The sequence below is a fragment of the Chroicocephalus ridibundus genome, chromosome 14, assembly GCF_963924245.1.
Source record: "Chroicocephalus ridibundus chromosome 14, bChrRid1.1, whole genome shotgun sequence".
In the NCBI taxonomy this organism is placed as follows: domain Eukaryota; kingdom Metazoa; phylum Chordata; class Aves; order Charadriiformes; family Laridae; genus Chroicocephalus; species Chroicocephalus ridibundus.
Window position 1 is genome coordinate 7,538,443 of NC_086297.1, and position 17,278 is coordinate 7,555,720.

A 17,278-nucleotide genomic window follows, 5' to 3' on the forward strand; every position below is an offset into this window, starting at 1 on the left:
TAAACAGCTCGGCTGTATCCTGCTTGTGTTTTCTCCCTCTGGGAGGGACACAGGCAGTATCCCCATCCCACCTCCCCATTGTGCCAACTGCACCCAGCAGCATCCGAACACCGACCCATTAGGGCAAGGGCAGAGCCATCAGCTTGTCTCTGGGGTCCCCTCGCTCCCAGCTTTGGGGGGCACTGCCCCAAAACACAGCGTTTGGGGTCCCCAGTTTAGCCTGGCAAAAGAGGAGCCGGAGCGCACGGTGGCTCTGGGAGCGGCTGAGCAGGGCACACGCTCCAGGGCCACGCCGGGGTGGCAGATGGGTTGGATGGGAGCGGCCAGGACACTGTTTCACAGGAGGGAAACTGAGGCAGCGGCCGAGCCAAGCAGGGCCCCCCGGCAGAGTCCCTTCACTGTGGTCTGGCGCTGCCCCCCCCCCGGTCCCTGGCACCAATCTGCATGGAAAGTCAGTTTCAAAAGACAAAAAAGGCAGATTTTGAGCAAGTGTTTGCTGGCTTCAGCTGCAAATTCACTTGTCAGGAATATTGGAATTACTGGAGCTGGATGGCGTGAACATCTGTGCAAAGCAAACGCCGGGGCGGGGAGGGGGGAGTGGAGCTGGCTCGCCCACCAGCTCCCAGCGCTGCCGGCAGATGCTCCAGCGGGATGCTCCGGCGGGATGCTAGAGGAGGGCGGCTGTGACCCAACTCACCCCCTCCACCCACCTCCCGGTGCAGGGGGACCCCAGTGAGCTCCCCAAAATGCCCCGGGGAAGAGGCTGGGACTCGGGGGACTCACAGTGCCACTCACCGGCTGCAGATTCCCTTTGGCTGAATATTGGAATAACTGGGCACAGCAGCGTGGGACGGGTACAGAGGGACCCCTCGCACCAGAGGGGCTCCAGCCCCACATCTCCCGCCCTCCCCTTCATCTGCCTGCCATAGGCTCCCCTAATATTTTGGGGTGCAATGGGGCATTTCCATCGCTTTCAGAGCAGCTGTGACCAGTGCCCAGCACTTGCCAACCTCCACCAGCACCACTGCAACCCCCCAGCTACCAAAATCTGCCTGTTTATGCCCAAAATAACCCTCAGGCAGGAGCTAATCGGCCACTCAGGCGTGAGCAGATTGGGTGCTCAGGTGTCGGCTAATTGGGTGCTCAGGTGTCGGCTAATTGGCCACCCAAGCATGGCACAATCAGGTGCTCAGGCATGACCTAACTGGGTGCTCACGCGTGAATGAGTTGTGTGCCTGGGTGTGAATGGGGCACCCGCTCCCGGGAACCAACTGGGTGCAGAAACATCATTATTTTGCCCAAACGTACCTTCTTTGGAGGGGCTGGAGACAGGGATGCCCGAATTGCACCCCCACGTGAACACGCAGCCCTCCACGCCTGTCTTGGGTGGGGGGGGACACCCAGGTTGGGGGGGACGCCCCTCGCCACCCTCCCTCTGCCGCAGATGCAACGTCGCAAACCACAAACAGCTTTCAAAGCCCCGTCCTCCCATTGATGTCACATCAATGCCCATGGAGATAAAAGCCCAGAGACCAAGAACCAGCACCGGCTTTGCCGGGGAATATTAATTAGAGGGAAAGCCTCATTAGAGCAGCAAGGGTGGCCGCCGGCGCTGCCTCCTCCCCCCCCCCCCATCCCCGTGTGCCCCGGACCCCCCGAAGGGGCACAAGGGGCGTCAGCCCTCCCGGCTGCCTTGGTGGGCTGAGCTACGGGGTGCACCGCAGTTACCCCAATGTAAGAGTTCAACATTAAAGTGTTGAAAGGTGGTTTTTAATTAAAAAAAAAAAAAAAAAAGAGGGAAAACCTGCTTCTCCCCATCCTCTGCTGTTGGGGCTTCCAGGCCAGCCCAGAGCCCCAGGGCAGGGTGATAAACCCCCCCCCTGCACCCTCCGGAGCAGCCTGATGACAAACCCAAGTGTTTGTGGGGAAAAAGCAGCACATGGGTTATTTAATGCATTTGGGGTTGGGTTTTTTTTACATCTCTGCAGCTGAAGAGGAGCCGGGGGAGCGCAGGATGGTGGCTGCTGTCACCCTGAGCCTCCCCACTGATGGGGAAAGGGGGTCCAGTGCTGCCCTGGGGGGACTCCCCAGCATCCCCTGCATCTGCCACCAAAGGGAATGCGGGAAGGGGTCAGGGAAATGGATTTTGTGACGTGGCACAGGACCCTTGAGCACTGAGATCCTGCTCCATCAGCCCCCCGCAAGAGCCCGGGCCAGCCAGGCAGCGCCCAGCCAGCCCTGTCCCCCGTTTGTCACCCCGGGGAGCACGGGCTGGAAACCAACTCTCGCAGCAAATCACGGCGTTTGCAGTGAAATCAGTGGGTCAGTGACAGTGACGAGGACGGAAGTGTCACCGGGAGGGTTTAACTACCGTGGCCATGGCCCTCCTTCGGCACTGCCTGCCAACGAGGAGCTGCACCCATGGGTGCCCCAGTGCCCAGCCTGGCCAGGGAACACTGAGGGGACCAGTGACAGGGGTGCTGCAGCGGAGCTCAAGCCAAAATGCCCCTTGCCAAGGCCGTAAAGATGAAGGGCTGAAGCAGCCGGGTGGCTCCGGGGACAAGGGTGACCCATGGGGCCACCGGCTCCTGGGCAGCAGCGAGAGAGAGGTGCCAGGAGGACCGAGGTGCCACAGCATGGGTTATTTATTGCAGAGAACTTTTCTTCCTTTTTTGTTTTTTTTTTTTTGTTTTGGTTTTTTTTTGGGAGGTGAGCCCGATTCGTCCTGACAGAGGTTCACGGCACATTTTTGCCTGGCGGCTGCTGACACAGACATGCCAAGCAAGACCGTGCGGGTGAAAGGCGCCCGGTGCCTGTGCCTTGAGGGGGCTGGTGGGCACCGAAACGAGCTCAGCACATCGCCCCCAGCCCTGTGACACTTCAGGGACAGCTATCACACGTGGACCTGGCTGGCCACAGGGCCCAAGATGTCTGGGGCATCCCTGTGGGCGCTCAGCGCCGGCCCCGCTCTCCAAGGATGCTCTCCTGGCACAGACACAGCACCCACCCGCTCCGAGTGCTCACGGGGACGGGTGTCAAATCAATCCCCACAGCAGAGATGCCAAGTTTAAAAAAAAAAAAAAATACCCCCCAAAAAAAAAACAACAGAGGAAAGCAGCCAGCCATCTGCCAAACCAGCAATTTTCAGCTGGATTTCCAGAAACACTTCAGCTTTTAAAACCAAGAGAGGAGAGAAAAATAAAACCCCTCCTCTTCCCCAAGCATAGAAAGCATTCACGAAATGAGGTGCAAAATTCCTCTTTGACTTCAAAGGCATTTCTCCTGGCTGGTTATCCCCAAATCCTGGCACCACCCGCTGGAAAGCCCGGCTTGGGGATGCTTCACCGCCAGATGACGGCATCCTGCCGGCCAGGGTGCGGGCTGCCGTGCCGGGGAGCCCCGAGGTGTCAGAGTGATGCTGAAAATGTGGTACCCACCCGTTTGGAAGCAGGGAGGAGGAGGAAGGTTGAGGGGGAGGGATGGGAGAATAAAGTTTATGCTGCAGCAAAGGGAAGTTGTGCGGTTGGCGATGGCGTCCCGCTTCTGCCAGGGTGGGTTATCTCCATTTGCGGAGACGCCAAGACCCGGCAGCGCCGTCCCCATGGCCAGGGTCAGCAGGATGCGGCCGCTGAGCCCCCAGCGAGGACGGTGAGACCCTCAGCCCAGCCTCGACTTTGCTGGGACAGTTCAGAGCAAACCGTCCCCCTCCCCAAACGCTGGCCCAAAGGTGTTTTTAGGGGTTATTTCTTGTGCTGTTAGTGAAACCTTCTGCAAGCAAAGGCAGGGGCCAGCAGGGAGGGCTGACGGCCCCGGCCGAGGTGCGGGTGAGACATCTCCCTTCTCGCCATCCCCAGCCGTGGTGGTGGTGGATGGGGGCACCGACCCCCAGCGATGCTCAGGAGCCCGGGGCAGCCGTGGGGCACACCGACCCCCACCTCCCAGGGTCCCCAGCCCTGGCGCCTGTCCCCTCCAGCCACCCCGGCCCCACGGAAGCTCCCCACCTCGCCGTGGGTCCCAGGGGAAGCGGGACAGCCTCGCAAGCCCCATCCTAGCATGGACGCAGGCACTGGCTGCCTGCACTTTTACAAAGAAAACCAGATTAAAAAGTCCTTTCTCAGGCTGTACCAGGTCTCTGCACGCCTGGCAGAGCCAGGACGGGATGTTTAGCTGTTTGGAAGTGCTTAGGCTGGATTTTGTGGCACGTTTTCATCCGCTGTGGTAATCAGCAGGTTTTTTTTGTGTGCGCTATATATTAACTTAATGTATGTTACAATCTCCCCTGTAATGGAAAAATACCACGGCTGTTGTAACTGGTAGCACTTTCAAAAGCACTTGAGTCCCAAGTCATCCAGGTGCTTTTGAAAATGTTACCCCGGGTTGCTATAGGAACCCTAACAGTTTTCCCATCTGACTTCTGCATTAGCGCTGGGATTTATATTTAATTTGTTTTCCTTCTCCTCGGCGAGAAGAGGCGAGGCGAGGGGCGAGCGCATGTGCCGGGGGAGGAGATGGTCCTTGGTGGGTGTCCTGCCAAAAACCAGCACTGGGGACCAGAGCCGGCTGCGCCGGGATGCGGGAGATGCTGCCAGAGGAACGGCGCAGGCAGAGCCCGACCCGCTGCGGGCAGGGGAGGGCAGAGCCCCATGGTGCTGCCCAGAACCATCCAGGAGGCAGCTGATGCCCAGGGTGGCTTTATTACGGGTGTCTCCCATGTTCCCAGCCTGCCGTGACAGTCTGTCTCGCCCTCGCAGGCAGAGGGGCCGAGGGGCTCATGGGCAGAGCATCCCACGCAGCTCCTGGGGCGAGGTGACGGGCAGGGAGCAGGCGAAGTTGCTGCAGAGATAGGCGGTGGCTTTCCCGTCCTTCCTCTCCAGGGACGCCAGGAAAGGCAACTGGCGGTAGAGGAACCCAGCGCTGTCTCCGTCTGCCAGCATCAGCACCTGCCGGAGAAGGAGCCGTGAGAGCCGGAGAGCACAGCCAGCGCCCGCCAGCTGGTCCTTCCCTCCCCGCAGACGTGCCAAGCACTGGCAGCGTCCCCCTACGCGCTCGCCTGAAGATGGGAGGGGACAGGGACCCGCACCGGCCCTCTGCCATGTCCCCATCATCCCTGCGCCGCAGGGGGCTGCGCTCCACACCTGCCCTGCCAGCTTTGCCTCCCTTTTCCCCTCCGGACACCCGGCAGCCGGGGATGAAGTGCAAGGACCAGCACACACTGGCCCGGAGGGGAATGCCCGAGCCAGCCGGCTCCCTGGGGACACTCGCCCAGCCCAGGGACAGCCCCAGCCCCGGCACCAGCTGCAGCATCGCCCCGTCCCACCCCGCAGCCCAGCTCCTGCCCCCCAAACGCTTCCCAAAAAACTCAAGGCACCAGCGAGCTGTGGGTCAGGGGCTCTCCCAGCTGACAAGGCAGCACCGGCCAAGGGTGAGGGCTGCTGTGATAATTAGCTTTTCTGAAAGGGAAAATGTTTGTTAAAGCCTCAGGGCTTGCGGGCTGATCAGGGGAAAGGCCGGGAGCTGGCAGGGAGCACGGTGCCGACACAGACGTGATGGGCGAGCAAAGCGCAGCCCCTTCCCGAGCCCAAGGCATGGCAGCCCACATCCCACCACCGGAGCACACGGCTGCCCCTCGCCCACCCCGGCCCCAACCCCACGAGTGTGCCTGCCAGCTGAGCACCAACACGCTCGCCACATGTTCATGCCGCTCATGCCACCGAGGGATGCCGACACCAAACACTGCCACACACTGCACAGGCATCCCCACCGCGGCACCGCTCGCCCGGCACACAGCATCCTCTGCCACCGGCCCCACGGCCAGGAGCGAGCCCAGCACTGACACCCAGCAGGGCCGCCCGTGCAGTCCTGCCCTCACCCCCTGTGTCCCCAGGGGGTCACCGCGTCCCCACGCCCTTGCCCTGAATAACGGCTGCTGCAGTCCCCTCCCATCGCCCCACATCTCCTGCCCCCCCATCGCCCCACATCTCCCGCTCAGCCTCTGCCTTAACCCAGCTGCAGCTCAGCCCATCTCCCTGCCTGCCTCCTGCTCCAAGCCCCCCCCAACCTCCTCCCCCCTCGCCTTTGTCTGGAATTAATTCCAGGAGTGATTAATTACCAATTCATGTCCAATCTGAAATTCATTATTCATTTTTCTCACAAGCTCCCTAAGGTCCTCTTGCAGGGCCAGGATGAAGGCGAGCGGCAGGCTAGCGCTCTGCAGCTGAGGAGATAATGGGATCCTTCATAATTACCCTAAAGACCATTAACAGGGCAGGGATCTATACCAGGAGCCAGGATCCAGCCCTGGAGCAGGGATCCAACCCTCTCCACTCCTGGCACCGGGACCCCAGGGGGAGCAGCCACCGGCATCGCCCCTGGAGCACTCGCATCCCCACAGCAGCCGCCTGCGGCAATGGGCTCCTCCGGGCGCGGGGTCCACTTAAACCTGCGACCTCAATGGCATTTTATCATCGGCACCTCGTTACAGCAAGGATTTCAATGCGAGGTTTGTAAGGAATTAATTACTGGAACGACCTAATTAATTGTGTTCCCGCAGACGAGCCTAGCCCCCAGCGCCCTGCTGGCACCGAGGGAGCGGGGGCGGCAGGGGACACGGCGGTGATGTTTCCCCAACTTCTTAGCAAAGCTGATTCCCAAAGCTGCTGCATCCCCGGAATGGGGGACTTGGGGCTGCCCCAAGCTGGAGGGGGCTGAAGGTGGGTGGGAAAAGGAGCATCCGTGTCCCCATGAGATGCAGCATGGAAAGAGGGATGGCTGTTGGGCAGCAGGCTGCTCCCGAAGGCAGCGTCACCCTCTGAGCAGTGGGATTCTCCTCCCTCCCCTCCATCACCTCTGGAAGGCGAGGAGCCATCGCTACTGCCAGAGGTGATGCCATCCGCGGGGAAGGAGTGTGGCACCGGGGGAGCCCCTGTGGGGCTGCGCTCCTCTAGGGAGAGAACCTCCCCAGCAGAGATCCTCCTGCCACGGTCCTTCTCCCTGGAAACAACCCCAGGCCGATAACGGGACGGTTCCTGACCCATCCTGCCATCACAACAGGAGGCACGTGCAAGACACCCACCCTGCCCGCACCCCTCCGTGCACAGCCCCCGGCACGCAGCCCAGGTGGGCGACACTGTCCTCAGGCACCTCCCAAACCCCATGGCTTCACTCCCCCATGGAAATATCCATGCAGAGCATCCAGTCCTCCTCTTCCTCCATGCTCCAAGAAGGGCAACAGCCCAGGAGAGCGGGACCTGCCTCTGCGGGGCAAGTGTCCCCACCAGCCAGGCTTGTTACCAGCTTAGCAGGAGGGAATGGCTGCGCTATTTGCTCTGCTCCAGACCCCATAGCTGCTGGCTGTGTCCCCCCCCGGAACCTGCCTGGTCTCGGGGGACCAATGGCTGAACCAGCTGCAGGGAAACGGAGTGGGTTATTAGCAGTGGCGCTGGGCTCCCCACTGCCACCACGTCCCTTCCGAGCCCTGCGAACTGGGTCACCCACCGTAATCCTTCACAGGGAGAGAAGAAGAGCGCGGGAGCAGTGGCCTCGCCACGGGGACCAGCACGGCCAAGGGCGCTGCTGGGTGGGAGATGGCGGAGGAAGGACCGGGAGCTGTGTTTCCCACCAGCGCTCCAAAGTTGTGACTGTCCTCCAACACCGGCATTAAACACCGCTGGGCACGTAGGCAGAGGGTCAGGGATAAAAGCCTCCATGGGCTGAGCTAATGCAAGGACAGCGGGAATCCCGTGCTGACGGCTCAGCCGTCCCCAGTTCACCCCAGCCGGGGTTGCAGAGGGAAACTGGTGCCTTGGCCCTGGTGCCAGCTCCCCACGTGCTGCGGCTCAACGTGCCAGTCCCTGGCACCAGGACCCCGACAGGCGGGGATGAATCCGGTCCAGAGGCTGAAACGCTGAGCCCCCCCTTGCCCGCAGCCCGGCCCCACTTCCCTTGGCTTGACAGCCTTGCCACCATGTGAGTCACCCATCCCCGGGCAGGGACGCTGCCCGCCCAATGTGACAGGTGCCAGCTGCCACGCTGCCTGTCCCCGCCAGCTCCCCGGGCAGCAAACAGCTCCGTACCCGCGGCAGCACGGCCCCTCCGTGGGATGCACTGAGTGACGCATCTCTGAGCGGGGACAGAGGCGAGCGGAGCCCCGGTAACCCCAGCACACAGTGACAGTACAGCTGGGGACAACGCTTCTGGGAAGAGCCAGCCTCTCCCGGGGGGGGACACCCACAGCCAGAGAGAGGTACCGCCTTGACAGTCCCCAAGGATGCAAGGGTGGCTCCAGGGAGAAAGGTGACCCTGCCACCGGCTGGATCCGCACTGGGCATGACACATCCACACCGGGCATGACACATCCACACCGGAACGAAAGGTTTTCCCTGGGGAGAGCAGCGCTGGGGACACTGAGCTCAGGCTGAGCGCAGTGTAAACAGCCAGGAGTGACAGCAGAGGCTGCTGCAGCCGCTCCCTGACTGGGGCTGCCAGCACAAGAAGGACATGGACCTGTTGGAGAGGGTCCAGAGGAGGCCACAAAGATGCTGGGAGGGCTGGAGCCCCGCTGTTGTGAGGACAGGCTGAGAGAGCTGGGGGGGTTCAGCCTGGAGAAGAGAAGGCTCCGGGGAGACCTTAGAGCCCCTTCCAGTCCCTAAAGAGGCTCCAGGAAAGCTGGGCAGGGCCTCTTTACAAGGGCATGGAGTGGTAGGACGAGGGGTAATGGCTTCAAACTGGAAGAGGGGAGATTTAGATTAGATATCAGAAAGACTTTTTTCACTCTGAGGATGGTGAGCCCCTGGCCCAGGTTGCCCAGAGAAGCTGTGGCTGCCCCCTCCCTGGAGGGGTTCAAGGCCAGGCTGGACGGGGTTTGGAGCAACCTGGGCTGGTGGGAGGTGTCCCTGCCCAGGGCAGCGGGTGGCACTGGATAATCTTTAAGGTCCCTTCCAACCCAAACCATTCCATGGTTCTCTCTGTGACAGGGAGAGAGTGCAGGGGCTCAGCCGTGGTCCTGCTGGCTGCACATACAAATAAGGGCAGGAGAAGATGCTCCCCAGAAGGGAGGCAGGACAGAGGAGGAGGAGGAGGATGGATGCTACAGCTGCACTGGGAGGAAGGCTGAAGGCAGCAGCAATGCAGGCAGCAGCAGGGAGGGTGGTGGCAGCTGGTAGAGCAGGGCTGGCAGTGGGGGGGGCACCTCTACCTTGTTGGGGCTGAAGACGGAGTGGACACAGCGCAGCATCTCTTTCGTGTCTTCTCCTTTGGGGTCCCCACAGATCACCACCTGTCCCAGGAGAGCGTGGGTGGCAGGAGGGAGAAAGCAGAGAGCTGTGATGGCATCCACACCACCGCTGAGCCCCCTCAGTCCCTAGGCAGGTCCCATAGGGGACATATGAGCCCCAGCCCGTACCTGTTTGAGGGTGTGATGGAAGACAGCAGTGGCCCGGGCCATCTCTGGCAGGGCTATCGGGATCTTCTGCAGCCTCTCTGAGAAGGCAGTCAAGATCTGCCCGGCTTTTTCCACCCACTCCGTATGGCCGGAGTAACAAGCTGCTCGAAGCAGGTTTGTGACAGTGACAGAGTTGGCGGCGGGCTCTGCTCCGTCCTGGTCTGCGGGGACAACACCTCTTCCATCAGCCCAACACCTCACCACCCCACGGCTTGGTCCTCCAGCCGGACACCAACCCTGCCCTCCCTAAGCTGCCCCACACTATAACCCATGCAGAGCACAGCCGTGTCCCCGAGCTTACCATTCTTCAGGCGCAGGAGCAGAGAGGGATCGTCAGCCCCGCTGGAGAAATACGCAAAGCCTTTGGGGTCCCAGAAGAGCTTGTCTTGCATGTGCTGGAGCTGCAGGGCCCACTCCAACCAGCCCTGCTCCAGCGAGGCTTCGTACAGGTCAAAGAGAGCCTGGATGACGAAGACGTAATCCTCCAGGAAGCCCTGGATGGGCACGGCGCTGCAGTGGCAGACGGGGAAGGAGCATCAGGGTCTCTACACTGGCCAGGTGGGAAATGTTCTCCAACCCAGCAAAGCTCTACCTACTGGTCTCTGCTACCCAAGGAGATGTCACCTCAGAGCTCCGACCAAGATAAGCAGCGGCTGTGCCAAGTCATCACACGGCTCAGCCCTGGGTTTCTGTAGACAGGGGAGGGCAGGGGAAGGCTTGGAAGATGAGGAATGGGAAAGGATTTGACCTTAATTCCTCCCGGCTGGGTGCGGGGCACTAATCCATCCCAAACTGCACCAGAGGCAGGTCTGCCCAAGGCCAACAGCCTCCCTCCCTCCGAGCTCCGTCCTGCCTGGAGGAGAGGACGGGGACTGCCAGGAGCCTGGGGAGCACCCGTGAGGTGGCCAGTCGGTCCGGAGACACTCTCTGTACCACTGCTCACCTCTGCTCCACCGAGTCGTCTTTGCCCCGGTAGCAGCTCCGCAGCAATCTCCCGCTGGCGGGGTCGAAAAGGTGTCTGCGCAGGAAGGCAGCTGCCCGCGCAGCCCGGCTCACGTACTCCTGCTCGCCCAGGGCCACCCCAGCCTGGGCAAAGCCCGAGATCATCAGCCCTGCGTAGGACAGACATGGGGACAGGCTCAGGGGGGCACAAGGAACCGGGGAGAGTATCGCTGTTTTCCTTTAGAGCATCCTTTAAAGGATCCCTGATGTTCACGGCAGGTCAGGGCTCTGCCATCAGCTCTTCCACTCAGTCCAAACCACTAAGAAAGTCACTTACTGCCACCAAAGAGAAGGGCAGAGCGCTGCAAGGCCAGCAAGAGCTAAGCCTTCTCTTGCGGGCAGGAACAGGGTTTAAGAGTCTCCCTGTTTGCAGGATGTGGTGTAACTCCAGCTCACACCAGCTCCAGACCCAGCTACCCAGGCATTTACTGCTGGCCACTGCAGTTATTACCTGCTGCAGGACACCCGGACGGTCACAGAGCTGTGGTCCCCTGGCTAATGCAGCCGTGGAGATGAGCTCCGTGCCCTGCCCGAGTCCCCCAATTCAGTCCCCTTCCCCAGAGCCCAACCAGGGGAGCCGGGCTGAGCCAGGGGAAGAGTTTTGCTGCTCTCTGCTGGCAACAGGGGAGGAAAATAAAGCCAGAGCAACATCATAGAATCATAGAATTGTTGAGGTTGGAAGGGACCTTTAAGATCATCAAGTCCAACCTTTAACCTACCCTGACAAGAGCCACTTCTAAACCATGTCCCTAAGTGCCCCATCTACCCTTTTTTTAAACACCTCCAGGGATGGTGAATCCACCACCTCCCTGGGCAGCCTATTCCAATGTTTAATAACCCTTTCAGTGAAAAAATGTCTCCTAATATCTAATTTAAACCTCCCCTGACGTAACTTGAACCCGTTTCCCCTCGTCCTATCACTTGTCACCAGGGAGAAGAGGTCAGCCCCCATCTCTCTACAACCTCCTTTCAGGTAGTTGTAGAGGGTGATAAGGTCTCCCCTCAGCCTCCTCTTCTCCAGGCTGACACATCCTGACACTCCGCAGCCCCACGGCTTGTGGTGTGGGGCTGGTTCCCCCGTTTTCTCCCACCCCCCTGGACCCCAGCCCACCCACCGCCTCTATGGGGTCCTGTCCGGTCCCAGCAGGACTCGTCGCTACGAGCCCCAAAAACCCTGCTGGCTCTGGGCACTGCGGAGGGGGTTCGGTCGAGGCAGGCATCCCCGGAGCTGAGCCATGTCTCACCGTTCCACGCCGCCAGCATCTTGGTGTCCAAGTGTGGCCGCGGCCGCTGTGCCCGGGCTGCAGACAGCCTCTGCCGGCCCTCCCGCAGCAGGGCACCCAGTCGACCCGGCTCCAGCCCGAACCGGGCCGCCGTCAGCTCCGGGGAGTACCGGACAATAAGGACGTTCTTGCCCTTCAGCTCCTGGTGGGGGTCCTGAAAGGAGAGACCCACTCTATGAACGCCACCAGGCTGGGGAGGGGTTGGACCCCGCATGCTTTGGGGCTGCTCTGCCACCCCCCCACGCCTAGGGATGCGGGTCCCCCAGTGACGCTCCTGGTACCGGGCAGGTCTTTGCTCTCCCTCACCTGCATGGGGCTCACGTTGCCGGTCTCCTTCACTCCATAGTGGTGCATGAAGATATCTCCCAGGGTCGTCCCCTCTGTGGCTCCCTCGACAGGGTCAGGAAGGAGAGCGCGGATTTCCTCGGCTGCCCACACACAGAAAGCTCCTTCTCGCTTCTCTCCGGATGCAGCGGTCGGGTAGGAATCTGCATCTTCTGCGCTGTAGAAACCTCCTGCCTGGGAAAAGAGCAAGAGAGAGACCCTCCAGCTGCTGGGACAGCATGTCCACCCAGCTCCCCATCACTGCTGGGCTGGCAGCCCGGCCAGCGAGCCGCAGCAGTGCCCCTGACTGAGCTCAGCTGGGAAGGGAGGGAGGGAAAAGCCCCCCCCGAGCCACCTCCCAAGGTAAGCATCTCCCTTTGGCCCAGCTCAGGGAACAACCCACCTGGTCACTCAGGTCCCGTGAGACATAGAGCAGAATGTCTTGGACGACATCGGCAAAGAATCTGTCGCCAGAGATCTGCGGGAGGCACGAGGTGGACGCCAATGTTACAACGGGGAGAGGGGGAGGCAAGAGACACAGCGAGGTATAAGAAGTGATTCTGATTTAAAGAGCCGGCAAAGGCAGGGAAACACATTTGAACGCCCAAGGATTTTAAACATCAGACGGATTCAGAGTAAGATCTCTGACAGAAATCTGCAGGCACTGGGGAGCAACCCTGCAGTGACACCAAGGTCACACGCAGCAGCACGGGTTTGCTGACTCCAGCAAAGCCCAGCCAGAAGGCCGGTCCCTCCCCATTACGCTCAAAACCCTGGGGCTGAACTGCCACGGATTTGTGCTGCGTTCCTGTCCAGATGAAGACAAGTAGATGAAGGGGAACATGCCCATGGGATGCACAACATCTTGGGGAACAGGCAGAGGCATGCCGCAGCCCTACCTGAAATGCTCTGCTATACGCAGCTGCCAGCTGCCCCTGGTCATACAGCATCTTCTCAAAGTGAGGGACGTGCCAGTGCTGGTCGGTGGAGTAGCGGTGAAACCCCTGCAAAGACCAAGTGGACACGTCTCCACCCCACATCTCCACCTCATGTCTCCACCCCGTGACTCCCCAGCATGCCAGGGGTTTACCCCCGAGGCTTTCCTCCTACCTGACCAATGTGGTCATGGATGCCCCCATGGGCCATCATCTTGAGGGTATGCAGAGCCATCTGCAGTGCCTGGGCACCTTCTGGAGTTGTTCGGTGCAGGGCCCAGTATGTGAAGAGGAAGTTCAAATTCACTGAAATAGAGGGAGAATGTGGGGTGGGCTCTGCCCCCCGGCGCTGCCTAACCCCTTGCGGGGCTCAGCAGCAGAGGCCAGACTGACCTGGGGTGGGGAACTTGGGCGATTTGGAAAAGCCACCGTAGTCCTCATCATAGGAATTGGAGAGCTGCTGGAAACAGGTGGCCATCACCTCTTTGGATGGCGGGGGTGACTCCTGGCCCTGAACACGGACCTCAGACACGTGCAGCAACGCTTCCAGGATCTTCTGGCTGTTCTCCAACAGAGCATCTTTGTTCTCCTTCCACTAAGAAGCAGAGTGAGAAAGTCAGCTCTTCCATTTTTTGCCTCTCTTTTTGCTTCCCGCATTGCACCAGCCCAGACTGCGCCGTCAGTTCTCAGCCCCCCTGACCAGATCAGTTCCAATCCACCTCTAACCCAGCTGAAGCTCTGACATGTTCTCTGGGCTACTGTTCCTCATGACTGTAACTCTTAACTCAGTCACCCATCAAGCCCAGACCACTTTCCCTGCTGTCCCTTTGGTTGAGCACCACCTGCTAAGCCATTCCTGCTCCATACCTGCTCTGCAATTCGAAGCAGCACGGTCCGAAAGCCAACACGGTGAACTCCATCTTCAGGAGGGAAGTATGTCCCCCCTGCAAAGGGCTTTAGGTCTGGAGTCAACCAGACACTCATGGGCCAACCACCTCCACCGCTGGTTGCCTGAAAGACAAACCATGGGTGCACCAAGGTCATGCAAGAGGCACCCTCTGTCCTGTACCCCTCTGGCACGCGGACGTGCCTCACTTGAGGACAGACGTGTGCTTCTCTCCACACCTGTGACCACGCATGGCCCCATTCAGACCACCCCACAGACTGGTTCTTCTTGCCTGAGGAACATGACCATGAACCTCATCTTGAGAGAGCCTGCCAAGCCCTGCCCGTGCCTCCCTTACCTGCACGAAGGTCATGTACACTTTGTCCACATCTGGCCGCTCCTCACGATCCACTTTGATGCACACATAGTTCTTGTTCATAATCTCTCCGATCTCCTTGTTCTTGAAGGACTCCTCCTCCATCACATGGCACCAGTGGCAGGTGGAGTAGCCAACTGAAAACAAGCTCAGGTGGGTCAGGAAAGGCCCTTTGCAGGGAGCAGGACACGCGTTATGGGGAGATCGCTCAGAGGTGGGACACCCTGATATGGGGAACAGCTGCTGCCTGCCTGGAGAAGAGGTGGAGGAGAAAGGCCTCCTGCGAGCATGGAGGTTTGCAGGGCCTCCTGTGCTCTCCAGCTCTTGCTCCTAAGATCTGGCCAAGGACTCTGGTAGCCAGGAAGGCCCCTGGATGCAGCCCGTCTTCAGCGAGAGCTCCTAAAGCCCTCTCTTGCTGGTAGAGAATTAGTGCCCAGTGTCCACCGCCCCCGTGCAGCTCTTCACACACCAGCTCAGGACACAGCCCGGCTTGTCATCTACTGAACATCACGTGGGAACACAAAATATGTCTCATTTCTGGTTACCTGAGAGGAATATCAGCTTGTTTTCTTTCTTTGCTTTATCAAAGGCTTCCTGACCCCAAGGGTACCTGTGGAGGAAAGACAAAAAAGGACCTTCAGGGGTCACCGCTGTTGGGACTTGGGCTCCTCTAAAGCTGCCCGAGGAGCCGCTGCCTCGTGGAGAGTGGTAAGGACAGCCGGGGACACGGCTGGCTCAGAAGCGTGGACCCCGAGACCCTGGGGAGCTGCGCAGAAGGCCCCTCTGTGCCCCAGGAAGACCAGGCTGCTCTACCTGCCAGGGCTTCCACAGCAGCGACTGCCCCGGCCCCAGGGACACAAGGGGAGGAGGAGGGAGACAGGCACTGGTGGCTCTTACCAATCCACGGGGTTGTGGGCGTGCTGCAGGAGGTAGGGGGACTTCTCGTTAACCAGGCGGTTGGCGTGACGAGGGACGCTGGGGGAGCTGGTCGTCCCCCCCGTGGCCATGGTCATGCTCCCCGTTAGAAACACACACCTGCGATGCCAAACGGGGTCACCGTCTCCCCGTTCACCAGAGCGAAGCGCAGCCCCCGGAGAGAGCCACGGCGCCCCAGACCAGGACCACCTTCACCCCGGCTCCCGCGGGTGCCGGTACGGCCCCGGAATGGGGCGCTGCTCCCCGCTCTTGGCTCCCCGCACCGGGGAACTGCTCTCAGCCCCACAGCTGGCTGGCTCCACCGCGGCTGGGTCCACCTCCACCCCCTCCCAGGACCCTACAAAGTCCTCCCCACTTGCTGGAAGCTCTCCTCCAGCTCCTCATAGCCCCAGGCGAACGGGGAATGCCACCCCCTGGGCTCCCTCCCCTCCAGCCCCCCACCAGCATCCTTTGGGGGCACGGCCACCCGACAGCCGCGGGTAAGGGAGCAGCATCTGCAGGGTTTGACCTCTGTGTCCTCGGAGAGGGAAGTCCCCTCCCCTGGGTGCACGGGTAGGTGTGGGGTCAGGGCGGCACGGGCTCTGCGTGGCCAGGGGAGCGAGGGACAAGAGGGGACCAGAGAGACCCTCCTGCTGCTGGGCGGGATGCAGGGCTGGGGCGCAGGGATGCGGGGGGGGGGAGGGTGCGAGAGGGGTGCAGGAAGGGGGTGCAGGGAGTACGCAAAGTCATGCAGGGATGCAGGGAGGCTTTAGGGAGGATGCAGGGAGGATTTAGGGAGGACTTAGGAAGGATGCAGGAGGGACGCAGGGAGGATTTAAGGGGGATGCAGGGAGGATTTAGGGAGGATGCAGGGAGGATTTAGGGAGGATGCAGGAGGGGTGCAGGGAGGATTTAGGAAGAGTGCAGGGAGGATTTAGGGAGGATGCAGGAGGGGTGCAGGGATGCAGGGAGGATTTAGGGGAATGCAGGAGAGATGCAAGGAGGATTTCAGAAGGGTGCAGGAGGGGTACAGGGATGCAGGGAGGATGCAGGAGGGATACTGGAGGATAGGGAGGATACAGGAGGGCTGCAGGGAAGATGCAGGAGGGGTGCAGGGACACAGGGAGGATTTAGGGAGGATACGGGGGGGGTGCAGGGATGCAGGGAGGATTTAGGTGAATGCAGGAGAGATGCAAGGAGGATTTCAGGAGGGTGCAGGAGAGCTACAGGGATGCAGGGAGGATTTAGGGAGGATGCAGAAGGGACGCAGGGAGGATTTAGGGAGGAGGCAGGAGGGGTGCAGGGATGCAGGGAGGATTTAGGGGAACGCAGAAGGGACAAAGGGAGGATTTAAGGGAATGCAGAAGGGACGCAGGGAGGATTTAGGGAGGAGGCAGGAGGGGTGCAGGAACCCAGGAAGGATTCAGGGGAATGCAGGAGGGTTGCAAGGAGGATTTGGGGAGGATGCGGTGAGGCTGCCGGGTGAATGCAAGGAGGGGTGTCAGGGCGCAGAAAGGATTTAAGAGGGTGCGGGGGTCGGGGCGGGGGGGGGGGAGGGGGCGCGGTCAGGGGACAAGGGAGAATGCGGGGGGGGATGCGGGGTTTCGGAAAGAGCAGCGGGGGCCGGGACCGGGCGGGGGGGGGGGGGGCGCCGGGAGGGGCGGACCCGCCCCTCCCGGCGCCCCCCCCCCCCCCCGCCCGGTCTAGGCACCCCCCCGGTACCTGCGGGCCCGGCGCAGCGGCGCCGCCAACATGGCGACTGCGGGGGGGGGGCGGAACCGCCGCCGTTCCTCGTCACCGGGGCGGTGCCGCCGCCATCTGGCCCGCCCCCCCCCCCTCCCTCCCCCCCCCGCCTTCCCCGGTCCCGGAGCCGCACATCGGGTCCGTCAGAGCATTTTATTGTCTCGCAGGCAGCGCCCCCCCCCCCCCCCTCCCCTCCCCTCCCCTCCCCGCGCCGTCCCGTCGTGTCCCCCCCCAGGGAGGGGTCCCCCCCGCGGGTGGGGGTGTGGGGGGGTGGTGGTGGTGGTCCTGCCCGCAGTCCCTCTGGGGGCAGCGGCAAGGAAGGGGGCGAGTGGCGATGTGGGGGGGGGCGACCGGGGAGAAGGGGGGAGTGACAGT

General features: G+C 61.2%; 1 protein-coding gene across 2 annotated transcripts; it reads right to left on the reverse strand.

The window, feature by feature from the left end:
- Window positions 1–4,678: 4,678 nt before the first annotated feature.
- On the reverse strand, window positions 4,679–17,005 carry SPATA20 (spermatogenesis associated 20). Of its 2 annotated transcripts, none has more exons than XM_063352272.1 (16): window positions 16,883–17,005; window positions 15,143–15,280; window positions 14,791–14,855; window positions 14,228–14,382; window positions 13,851–13,994; window positions 13,377–13,578; window positions 13,159–13,289; window positions 12,948–13,052; window positions 12,452–12,526; window positions 12,031–12,243; window positions 11,686–11,878; window positions 10,383–10,551; window positions 9,741–9,949; window positions 9,401–9,600; window positions 9,194–9,274; window positions 4,679–4,940 (listed from the first exon to the last, which is right to left on the reverse strand). In XM_063352272.1, the coding sequence occupies exons 1-16, from the start codon at window positions 16,912–16,914 to the stop codon at window positions 4,770–4,772; spliced, it is 2,283 nt and encodes a 760-aa protein (XP_063208342.1). In that variant the 5' UTR covers window positions 16,915–17,005; the 3' UTR covers window positions 4,679–4,769. The 2 variants fall into 2 exon arrangements, with proteins under 2 accessions (XP_063208342.1, XP_063208343.1); XM_063352273.1 differs by lacking the exon at window positions 16,883–17,005 and adding an exon at window positions 15,690–15,862.
- Between the last annotated feature and the right edge of the window lie 273 nt (window positions 17,006–17,278).

Excerpts from the sequence above, each read along its gene's own strand:
- SPATA20 (XM_063352272.1), bottom strand. The coding sequence starts at position 16,914 with ATGTTGGCGGCGCCGCTGCGCCGGGCCCGCAG. Across the intron at positions 15,281-16,882 it reads CCGCTGCGCCGGGCCCGCAG|GTGTGTGTTTCTAACGGGGA; the intron begins GTACCGGGGGGG and ends TTGGCATCGCAG. Across the intron at positions 14,383-14,790 it reads CAAGCTGATATTCCTCTCAG|TTGGCTACTCCACCTGCCAC; the intron begins GTAACCAGAAAT and ends GCTTGTTTTCAG.